Here is an 11,921-nt window from a genome sequence, read left to right as displayed (position 1 = left end):
AAATTTTTAATTAAAAATGTTGAAAATGAGAAAACAACAGCTGTCACACAGCTTTGTGTGACAAGTGAGGATCACCAGAGAGCACCGGGCAGATAGCAGGCACTTGGGAAACGTCCTCTCTCCCTTCTCTGCTCCAAGCTCATCTGACATCCGTAGGGCAAAGAGCAGCCACCCTGAGGACGGACAGATCTAGGTCCAAACTCTCGCTCTTCCATGTCCAGTCATGTGCCCATTGGCCCATTCTCCCTCTCTGTTTCCTGATCTGAACAACAAGTGTGGAATCACCCACCCCTCAGAGTTGTGGTGAGCATCAAATGGAACAGTGTATAGAACATCCCTGTTATTCATTACATGCTCAATAGATGGCAGAGATTATTGTTACTCTGGGAGGAGAAAGTGGGAAGAGCGTAACATTTACTGAGTGTCTATTGTTTGCCATATATATGTATATACACATAGGTACACACAACGGGGAAGTATGTTAAAGGCTGATTTTTTAAATAGTTAAAATCATGACTCATATAAATATAGAATGAACACATATCAAATATTTTACTTATAAATAAAGAAAAAACAGTAAAATATTACAACTGATTCAAAGGGAAATTTAAAAATACACATATATAGTCAATTAATAACATTGAAGTGAGTTTACAAATAAATGAAAAATGTATTGACATCCATAGGTACATCAGTTTCACTCCACTGGGAAAAATGTATTTGAATTTCTGTGTTCAAGAATCATTTGCATTACTATAATTGTTCTGTAATTTACAGAATTGTAAAATAGCTCAGATTGTGACAGGGGCAGGCACTTGTAGAATCAGATCATCTAGAAGGGTTAGCAGACACCCTTTTTATTTCAGTTCATTTGAAAGTCTTTCTCGATATCTCTGTCATAGCCATTTGTTCCCGTTTGCAGTTGAGGAAACAGACTCATGATAAGAGTGTGTGGTGTGTCTGGTCACAAAAAAGTATAAATGACAGTGTCTAGATTCAAATTCATTTTCCTATCACTCCAAAATTAGAGTGGCTTCATTTGAAGGACTGGGATTGCTTTTTCTATTATATTTCAGGAGATGAACAATCAATACATCCGTCGGGAAATCTTCTGCTGCGAAACCTGTCATGAGCTCAAAAGCTTCTGGGAAAAAGAAATTAGCAAACAGACTTGTTACCGGGAACTGGAAGAAGATCGTCGGGGAAGAAGTGCCCTGAGCAAGTATGTGGATTGTTTCTCTATAGTTACTTTTAAAAGAAGTTGCCTAGAAATGTACCAGGTGTGAATGTGGGGGGCTGACTTCTCTTCATCATCCGGTGTTCTAGGAGTGTCCACAGGAGGGAACGAGGACAGGCTTGGAAGGAAAAAGTTTATCGTCCTCCCAGGTCCCAGAGAGGGGTCATCACATGTCCTGCAGGGCCGCAGGTCACAGGGAAACAGGCTCAGGCCCGTCTCTCCCCACCAGGGAAGACCAACTATCCGGGCAGTTCCCTACGAGAAGGGAGCAGGAGCCCGAAACCCTCACCTCACCGTTCATGTTAAAACAGAAGCACAGAGATTAAGATGGGAGTGCTGAGGTCGGAACTAGGAGATGATGATTCAGTCAGCCACGAATGCCTAGAGGACAGGGATTAGCCTTCTACTGTTCTTGACACAGTGTGGCAGCCACAGAAGTGCCCCACCCAGAGCTCCTTAAACATCGCTGCGTTGGGAGCACAGCGCTGCCAGTGCTGGCCGCCACCGTTCTGGATCCCCCGAGTCTGAGCCCAGGCCACACATCCTGCAGCCGGCTGGTCCAGACAATTCCTGCCTGAAGGGGCCCCTCGGGGGCAGAGCTTGCTCAGGGGCTCTCCATCAGCCCCACCGACTTCCTCAGCTCCGCCTCTGCCTACCCCATGTTGCTTCCTTCCCTCCCTCTCTCAGATCAGCAGCGTCCAAAGGCTCCCCCTGGCTACTCCAGTCTCCTCCCTACTTTATTTTGAGCAAGTGTTTCCCCCAAATCTGCTTCCTGGAGGACCCAAACTGGCACATATACTTAATGCCTGGCACATGATAGGAAACCCATAACTGTGGCCCCGTGTCCTCACTGGCTCCCGGTAAGGACATTATGACGTGACTTAAGGATCTCACGAGCACTGTCCTGCCGTCTAGTCAAGCCCTGCACTCATCAAGGAGGTTCTGTGCTCCTAGATATTAACTACAAATTCTCCACGAACCAGAAGAATCTAGAAAAATAAACAGTAGACATTACTTGGTCTCCATTTGAATAGTGAGGCCAGTAATTTCCAGGCAGAAGGTAAAAATGTTCTCTTTGAGCTTTAATGCCAGCTCTAGCACCCCTTTGATAGACCTGATTTGTAGACCAATTCTGAAGCATTATCTTCCTCATATAGACCTTCCCTACAGCAAAATAAAAACTCGATATATAATCTGTATTCACCAGTTTACTGAGAACCCAAAAATAAACAGAAGCAACACAGTGATGAAAGATATTGACAGAAAAAAGGGCAGCAAACAGTCTAAATATTCATAAAACAGGATTTAAAGGGCATTTGGGTGGATGGGAACCTGAATCCTTCACCATTTGGCAATAAATAGTTGGTACAGCTGCTATAAAAAGCAAAAAGATGTGCTATGAACCCCAGATTTCTGAATGCTATTCCAAGAGTAAGTGCATCCTACCAAATGCACTTTCCCCGAGTTTAATCCAAGCACCACCAGACATCAGGCCAGCACTCCAGATCCTTTCTATTCTCTCTGGGGCCCATGATTAAGCAGAGTTTTAAATAAGAATTTTACCGAAGCCAATTTGGTAATAGGTGCCGAGAGGCTTCAAGATTCATAATCCAGGTCTTCTGAGAAGCAGAGGGTAAGGCTACATCTGATGTGTATGAGAATGATTGGGTGGAGCACCTGTGAAAGAACAATGAGAATGAAGTTGTGGTTTGCTAATAAATACTAACAACCGGCTCTCTGGGGAAAAATGTATGTACACAGATAGATACATGTGTTTACATCTTATTGATATAAAGGCGGATGGCATGCAGTTTACAAGTAATAAGAAACTGTACAATGCTCTTTATTATGAATTCCACATAGCCACCTTCTCAGTGTGCCTTCATCAGCTTTCACCAACCTCTTGTATCTGCAGTGAACCACTGGTTACAATTGAACCATGATTTGACAAAATCGGATGGCAAGTAAATGCTTGATTACTGTCCAGTTCAGCAAAAGTCACACTGTTGATAATAGCTTTCTAGTATTAGAAGAATATTTCCTTAATCTTTATGTATTTTGTTTTTTCTCTTCACAAGTAATAAGACATGACACACTTTTAAGCTTAATCTGCATTATTGAGACTTTCTCTGTCCCTTATTTAAGTCCAAACCAAGGGTGAGCAAGCACTTTTCTGAAAAGAACCAGAAAGCAAATACTTTGGCTTTGTAGGTCATGTGGTCTGTGTTGCAACTACTCACCTCTGGCACTGCAGTGTGAAAGCAGCTACACCAATGCGTAAACAAATGGGCAGGGCTGTATTCTAATAAAACTTTATTTACAAAGACAGCTTTTGGCCTGAGGGCCAAACCTTACTTCAGATAATGAACAAAACAATAAATCAAGCCCTGCCTGATTGATAGGGTTTGTCAACTTTGCTTCCAATGAGATGTCAGTCAAGGCAGCTCAGAAGAGATGTTTGGCAGTAACAGCTCAGCACGTGGTATTTTCACCATGCAGACATAATAGACCTAAGTAACCTGAAGAGCATAGATTATTGTAAAATGTGTTAAAATAATTAGGAAGTTATGAATTTTGCATAGTTATTTGCAGGCCCAGCAAGTTTTGGCCAGACTAATGGCGAGTCCCTGAGCCACCATCACCTGTTAAAGAAGTTCTGCATCTTGCAGGAACGGGCCTGAATCAGGACCTTGGCTGTGCTCAGTCTCTGGCTGGGAGCACCTGCGAGAAGCTCGGCCTTGGTCTTTGACTTTGGGCTGACACAGATGAGAAGTAGCTGCAGCCGCCAGTCCGGCATGCTCCAGCTATCTGAGTGGTACATGGCCGAGGCCACCACACCAAGTAAAAGTTAAAGTCCCTTTTGTTAATGAGTGAATCCACACCATATTAAGACATCCGCCAAGTTCAATGAAACACTGAGGCAGCAACCCTTATTAGTGAGTGTTAAAACATAGCACGTGGCAGAAGTCATGCAGGTGGAGGCAGATTTGGTGACAGCCCCTCAGAGATGCTGACAGGAAGAGCATGTGTACCTGGGTAGTCTCTAGGTTGCAGAGGTGAGTTACAGATTAAAATAAAGGATGAAAACTTCATAACCACGATGAAGAAATATAATTATGTGGACATAAAAATAGAAGGTCATATAAGCTCAATAAACCATCATTTCTTAAGCGCAGCGACTTCTGGCCACCGGGGCAGAGCAGCGCGCAGGACCCTCGCCGGGGCCGCCCGCTCATGGGAGGGCAGCGGGCCTCGTGAGACCTCCCACCCCTTCGAACAGGCAGACGGTGCTCGCATGTCGCTCGTTTCTACTGAAAGCTGAGGCACAATGAAGATGACAAACGGTGTCTTGGCAATGTCCCCCATGTCCCTCATCCTCTGTCAACGTGCAGGCTTTCAGGCCTTGCTGATGTGCTCACGCACGAGCCGCCAGAACAGGCCGCTCTCGGGGGCTGCCCACTCCTTCCCGGCCCGAACTGAGCAGAGCTTTACGCACGACTTTGTCCTGAAGCCAGTTTAGTAAGGGGTGCCGAGAGCCTTCAAAATATTTATACCCTCTAAGTGATAAGATTTCACCTCTGGGAATCATTCTGAAGAACAGAGACTGGGCTATGGAAGAGTATTAAGCAATATACTCATTTTAGGTTATTTATAAGAAAGAAAATTGAGGCAAGTTTGATTTTTTATTCTTTTTTGTATGTTCTAATTTTCCTGTAAGAAGCGTGTCTTACCTAACCCCCAGGACCTCAGACACGACTCCAGATCCTTCCCCTCTCCTTGGGCCCACGCCTGGGCAGAGCTTAGCGCCTGCAGTGGGAGTTCGGGTTGCAGCTCCAGGGGAGACAAGCGCTCAGACCACAGCAGTTCCCAAGTCTACTTTCTGACTATGGATATATGGTGTTGCAGCATGATTTGTTAAAGACAATCCTTCTGCACTGAGTTTCCTTCACCCTTTGTCAAATATCAGCCCACCAGACTGCTGTGTGTTTATTTCCGACTCTGTTCGGTGCTACTGATCTGTCTGTTTCTTTGCTGACACTGCCCTGTCCTGAGGATGGAAACTTCCAGTAAGTCTCTAAGTCAGGCGGCCTGAGTCCTCCAGCTGCATTCTTCTGCAGCAGTGCGCAGCTAATCTTCTTTTGCCTTCCCATGTAAAATTTAGAGTCAGCTTGTCAGTAGCTACAGAAAAGCCTTGCTGGAATTTCGGTTGGGATTCCACTGCATCCGCATATCAGTTTGCGGAGGATTGAATTCGGGGCTTGAGGGGAAGCTAGTCATAGTCTTTGCCCATTCCTCTGTTTATTTGCTGTCTTTACTCACTTGTGAAAGCTACAGGATTCTTTTAAAAATATTCTTTAGAAAGAAACGCAAACACTGCAGTGGAGCAGCAGGTGTGGAGAAGCAGCACTAACCACGCGCTGTCCCCTGCCAGGCTCCGCGAGGAGTGGAGGCAGCGGCTGGAGAGGAGGCAGCGGATGCTGGACAACCCCGACGGGAAGGAGAAGCAGGCGACCCCCGAGGACTGAGAGCTTCGCCTCCCAGCTGCCCAGATGACAAGCTTCCGCCGGCACCTTTCTAGCAGAAGAAGCTCACACCCAAGTTATCTTGCCTCGCTAAGCAGGACACTGTCCCACTTGCTGGGGGATTTGCACGTGAAGCCTCCCCCAGTGCTAATGGGAGCTGTCATCCAGCCCCATCCTCTGCTCAGAGGACAGGATGACCGCAAGCGGGACAGGACGCCAGGTTATGTAGTATAAAAAGCCCTTGGAATTAGCACGCCCCAGGTTTCAAAGATCCATGTAGCATAATGTATTTCCACATTTTCTTCTCATTTTGAAGTCTGAGTGTTTTCTCTAAGCGTGAGTTACTGAGGGCCATGACCTTGCCGGGAACCTGGCTTCCCCAGGTCTCCCAGAAAAAGAGAGTCATAAAATCTTGTCTCCCTTTCCTCCCTTTCTGTGAATGCAGAAATGTAACTGCTTGCAGAAATAAAGCTATTATTATGAAAAGAATTTACTAACAGTATGGGTTGAAGATGAACTAACGTTTTTTCTTCCTATAAATTTAGGGTTTTTTTTCTCATAAACATGTTTAATTAGAAACATGCAACGAAAGCAGGATGATGCGTAATAAACTTGGTGGTGGCACCCTCTCTCCTGTCTTGGTTAGCTCTGGTGTTACAGCAAGTGTCAGCCCCAGCTGCCTAAACGCATTCTGGAATTTAAAGTCACCTTCATGTTAGCCTCCTCTCAGGCCCCGCACGTGACCACGGCACAGGTGGCTGCTACAGGAGGCTCCTCTGCCTGGGGCTCCTCTCTGCAGGACAGGAGCAGAGGGACAGCTGGGAGCCCTGGGCAGCCAAGGAGCACCGATGGCCAAAGGGACACAGAGGGTGCCGTGGGGGACAGTGTGAGATGGTGCTGGAGAGGACACCCCAGCCCTCACGGGTGCCACGTGCCGGCATAGCCTGCTGCCTCTGCTTCCCCAAAATGAAAGGCCTCATCGCAGCTGGGAGAACCGCAGGTGGCAAGAAGGGTCGGGGAAACATTCCCTCCCTCCCCACTGGGAGGAGATCCGGGTACAGTGCTCAGACTCCTGCTATGTGCCCTTAATTCAATTGCGACACAAGCAATGAGCTGTCAAGTACAGCTGGGAATATCTGAGCAAGGTTCAGAAGGGGAGGCTGATAATAAAATAGATCTTTAGTAAAGACAGAGAACCTGGGAATAAATATCAAGATACTGACTGCGCCTGGGGGTCAGAGAAAGCCACGCTTAGCTGAGACCTAGACTTGGCAATCACCTCACTGTATAAGGGCGCATCAAAATGTCACGTTGTACTCCTTGAATACACACAATAAATAAACAATAAATAAACATGAGTAAGAGTCATCCAGAAAAAGGGAGCAGGGAGGGTGTCTTGGGCAGAGAGAACAGCAGGCGTGAGGACCCACAGGGGAGCAGGGCAGTGTGTGCATGTGGGGCTGGCCGGGCCTACTGGGACATGCGTGCCAGTAGCAGAGCACTGCGAGGCACCGGGTCTGTGGCAGAGGGAGAGGACGGCGGGGCCTGGGAGCCAGGCTGACACTTGGGCATTGAACCAGAGTGACAGGGGCCACTGACAGGTTTCAGGTGGAGAAGTGCACTGATTAGATTTGCATTATTAACTTTTTCAGATTTTCAAATACACACGTATATGGTGTTATGTAAGTACACAGGCATGATCATATTGCGCATGCTGATCTGATTTTATTACAGTTTTTTATTAACCTTTTCTGCCTGTCTTTGTTGACTGGACGCTACTTCTCTTTCTTCTCCACCCCCTGCCATCTGCGACCCTCACGCCCCAGCAACCCATGGTAACAACCTCCGTGGTCTTCTCCGTGTTTACATAGCCATGTACAAACACACACACACGCTCACACACACTCTACATGTAAAAGGCTTTGTGTGGCTGTGTTCGTGTGATAACATTTTGCAAAACAGGATCCTATACTTTTCTGCCTCTTGCGTTCCTCACTCACCCGTACCTCATACGAGCGTATCCAGGTCAGCTTAGCTCCAGTTCGCATTTTTAATGGGGCCATTTGTACCAAGATATGGCTGTTCCATAATACAGTTAACAATTCTTTTAGAGATGGACAGTCACATACTTTCCAGACTTTTGCCATTTGAACAGCAGTAAGCACTCTTGTCCATCGGTCCTTCATCCTAGTGGTTTTATACTGGGAAATATATGCCCAGGAATGGGAAATTAGAACACAGTTTTTGTGGTTTTACTTTTAGCATGTTACTGAAATGCTTCCCAGAAAGACTGGAGAAATTCCCCCTTGACCAGCAGCTTGTGAGAAACGGCTCTCACGCGCCAGCAGTCGGTGCCATGGCTGGTGTTGTCTGTTTCCAGGCTCAGGGGTGCTCAGTGACTTCGCTCTGTGTCTCTGACCACTAGAGATCCGAGTCTCTTTTCTTGCTTGTTCATTAGGAGGATTTCCTCTTCTGCGAAGGGCTTACTCTCACTATGTGCCCATGTTTCTAAAGAGCGCCTTCCACGTCAACTTGCATAAACTCTTACTGTACGGTGACACGCACCCTGGGTGTCGCTCGCACTGGGGATCCAGAGGGCGGAGGAGGCCTGCGCCTCGCCAGCCGCCGGTCCGCCCACCAGGGCCTCTCCAGGAACAGCAGACATACTTGTCTGTGTGAACACGGAAGGCCCCTGCGGCAAGACGGCCCCACACAGAGTGGCTCTGGCGGACTTTCGGGTTTCAGTGACCACTTCACTGCTGCTGGCAAGGCGGGCTCGAGGGGAGGCGGCGGGAGGCGGCGCGAGAGGGGGAGATGCATTCGGAGGTTGAGTCCGAGGTCTCCGTGCCCAGGACGGACGTGAGCGGATGCAACGGGCAGGTCCTGCATGTTGATTGAATTTAGGGGAGCAGGGGATGGAGTGTCTAAAACGTAGACATTCATTTATTTTGTCTAGAGTTTATTTAACATGGGCTAAGGGGAAAGAATATGAGCCCAGAGAGACCGCAGAGCTAGCTCTGTTAACAGCTCCGTTACTAACCACTGGGGACCTGGGGCACAGCGCCTGGTCTTCCGGCTTTGGTTTCCTCGTCTGGAGTAATGGACATGTCGCCAGCCGTTTCCCCAGGTGGCAGGATTAAACGAGCAGGTATAAAAGCCCCTAGACAGGACCTGGCTCAGAGCGGGCCCTCCGTGCGCCCGGGCTCTCAGCCTCCTCCCTCCCCGCTCCCTGGCGCTGTCCCAGCGGGGCCCAGGGAGCATGAACAGGCTCCTCTGGGTGGCGGTTACCAAGCCCACTTGCTGGGCAGAATCACCTGGAAAATGTTTGAATTCACAGATTCCCAGGCCCCACTCCCAGAGATTCTGGCGTGGGGCTCGGGAGCCATGTGTTTATCAAGCCGCCAGGAGACCCGAAGCCCGGCCAGAGGCGGAAACCGATTCCCCAGCGGGCTCGGAATCCAGCGGAGGAGACACATGGGTAAAACAGTCTGCGTGGTAAGGTCTTAAAAAGGAGTGTGCGGGGTCGTGGGGGGGGTGAAGAGATCCCCCAGAGAGGGCAAGGTCAGGCCTCGAGCGGGGGCAAAGGGCATCCTGGACGGAGGACTCGGCTGTGCAAAGTCAGGAGGTGGCCTCTGTGCGGTCACTGTGGGAGGGGACAGAGGGTTGGTTGGGGTTAAATGGGGAAGGCCCCTGAAATGCTGAGCTGAGGAGTTGGGACCATCACACGGGCAGTGGAGGCTCATCAAAGGTTTTCAAGCGAGGGAGTAACTTGCTAAGAACATGTCTTAGTAACTTAGTCAAACAACCCTGGCAGCAGCGAGGAGAATGCACTCTGCAGATGTTAGGGATTGTCTCTGTTAGAACTATGATTAGCCAAACAGCTTTATTTGGAAAATACACCCCTTATGTGATCCTCCACTCTGCTCAAGGTGAGTGAAGGTACAAAAGAGAGTGTGGCCAAGCAGTAAGATACAGGCACCAAAACACGGCAATTTTGTCTCATGTTGCAACTCAAGGTAAACACTTCCGAACTTCCAGACTTTTATTTCAAAGTCAATTAGCACTTTTCCTTTAATAACCTTGTGTAAAACACAGATAGAAAAATGGCAGAATCTTGAATTATACCAACTTAGAGGAGAGTTTAGCTGCTCAAAAAGCTTCACTGAATTTAAACCATTGCTTTATTTATGTCTGACAACGAGTAGCAACAAAAGGTCCTCTTGTCTTTTGGACAGCCAGACATGATTCAGTATTAGGGACAGAAGAAATTAAACCAGCAAGCGTCCCTTTTCGCAAAGCAATTTAACAGGAAAGTTGAAAAGAGCCCTCCACTTCCAGACCAGCGCACAAGTCCTCAGGCTCTTTGGTGCAGACAAGCTGAACCGCTTGTGCCCAGCCCAGGGGACACAATGGCACTTGAGGCTTCCATCCTGGAGACCGTGCACACAGGCAGAGAGGAGGGAAGGGGAGAGAGGCACTGGTCAGAAAATATTTCTGTCCCAGGCATGCAGACGAGGTGGGCAGTACCCAAGGACAGTTGGACAAACCAGAGGATTATTTATAACACAGCACTGGGACACCTCCCCCAAAAGGCGTGAGACTGCTAAAGTGCAAGCCAGGCTCAAAGCCAGGCATCCCCAGATGACCATGACAAGGACAGGAGAGTGGACTTTGGGAATCAGGAGCTCCGGGGCAACTCCCTTCACCTTGGCTCCAGCAACGTTTTCCTTGAAAACATGCAGCTTCTAAAGGAGGAACATAGGACTCTCCCACACCCAGAATCTCACATTAGCTTAGAAAATAAGAAGAGTTTTCTTTGAAAATAAGCCTGGGCAACATGGTGAGGCCCATCTCTCCAATAAGGAAGCCGGACACAGTCTCTTGCACCTGAAGCCCCAGCTGCTGGGAAGGCGGAGGCAGGAGGGTCCTGGGAGCAGGAGTGCAAGTCCGCAGTGAGCTGGGATTGCACCACCGCACCCCAGCCTGGGTGACAGGGTGGGACTCTGTCCCTAAAAAATAATAATAAATAATTGACTTTTTCTAATTTAAAAATATATTAATTCAGGAAAGAAAAAAAGTATAAAAATTATCCACAGTGCCACTCCACAGCAATAAACACTGCTAATATTGCTCTACTTACATGTACTCAAAAAGATAGATAAGTTCTCAAAAACGAGATATTATCATAGATTTTTGACACTGGGGTTTCTATTTGGTAATATGTTGTGAGCATCTTAAAATTGATAAACATAGACCTACATCATTTTTAGTTGGCTACATAGTATTTAGATATGAATTATTTACTTGAACAATTCATTTTTAAATAAAAATAAAACTTTAATAAAAGTTCAGAATCATAACGATGAATTACTTAAGCATATTTTATTTTATTATGATTAACAAAGAATTTCTTGAAAATGTTATTGCAGACATGATGCCATAGAAAGGTCATGTTACCCCTTCTGGATATTTCATACGTCATTAACAATTCCCTCTTGACAGACTTTCTGGTTTTTCACTACTAGAAAAAGCATTACAATGACCATCATATATGTGTGTGTGTGTGTGTATATATATATATATATATATATGTTTTGCCAATTATCTGCTGAGGTTAAACTCTAAGATGTGGAACTACCGAGGCTGAGCCAGAGAATAGACAGCCCAGCTCACAGTTCCCTCATCATGAAGGCCGCTGGCTGTGCCTGACCAGTGTCTAGTCCTCCTTTCCCCTGCGACAGTAGCGAGCAGAGAGGAGGGAGATACCTGTCTCCAACTTACCTTCTGCGGGTGAAGGAAGGGCTGACCCTACCCCTAGTCATGTGACACAGGCCTGGCCAATCAAAGAAGTGTCACAGCCTCTTGATGCCACAGATTGGCTCAGGGGTGGTCCCATGACCCAAGGGAGACCAGGAAGAGTCGGGGCAATGTTAGCTGTTAATGCAGTAGCGCTTCCAGGCCCCTGTGAAACAGGAAGACGTTCTGTGGGAACTCTGTACCAGGGACAAAAGGTGTAAAGTTGTAAAAACTGCTAATGGATCTAGATTGTAAAACTGCTAACTTGTTTTATGACCCCATAAGAACTCAAGGCCGACATGCATGCCCGACCACCGCCTGCTCGGGACCCTGCCCCCACCAGGAATAGAGACAACAACATTGTA

At 47.4% G+C, this 11,921-nt stretch overlaps 1 protein-coding gene across 1 annotated transcript; it reads left to right on the top strand.

The window, feature by feature from the left end:
* Positions 1 to 1,079: 1,079 nt before the first annotated feature.
* Positions 1,080 to 5,763, top strand: FAM240B (family with sequence similarity 240 member B). Its single transcript, XM_076009217.1, has 2 exons — positions 1,080 to 1,222; positions 5,670 to 5,763. The coding sequence occupies exons 1-2, from the start codon at positions 1,080 to 1,082 to the stop codon at positions 5,761 to 5,763; spliced, it is 237 nt and encodes a 78-aa protein (XP_075865332.1).
* The last annotated feature ends 6,158 nt before the right edge of the window (positions 5,764 to 11,921 follow it).

Source organism: Microcebus murinus, chromosome 12 (genome assembly GCF_040939455.1).
Source record: "Microcebus murinus isolate Inina chromosome 12, M.murinus_Inina_mat1.0, whole genome shotgun sequence".
Classification (NCBI taxonomy): Eukaryota; Metazoa; Chordata; class Mammalia; order Primates; family Cheirogaleidae; genus Microcebus; species Microcebus murinus.
This window is presented reverse-complemented; position numbering and strand designations above follow the sequence as displayed.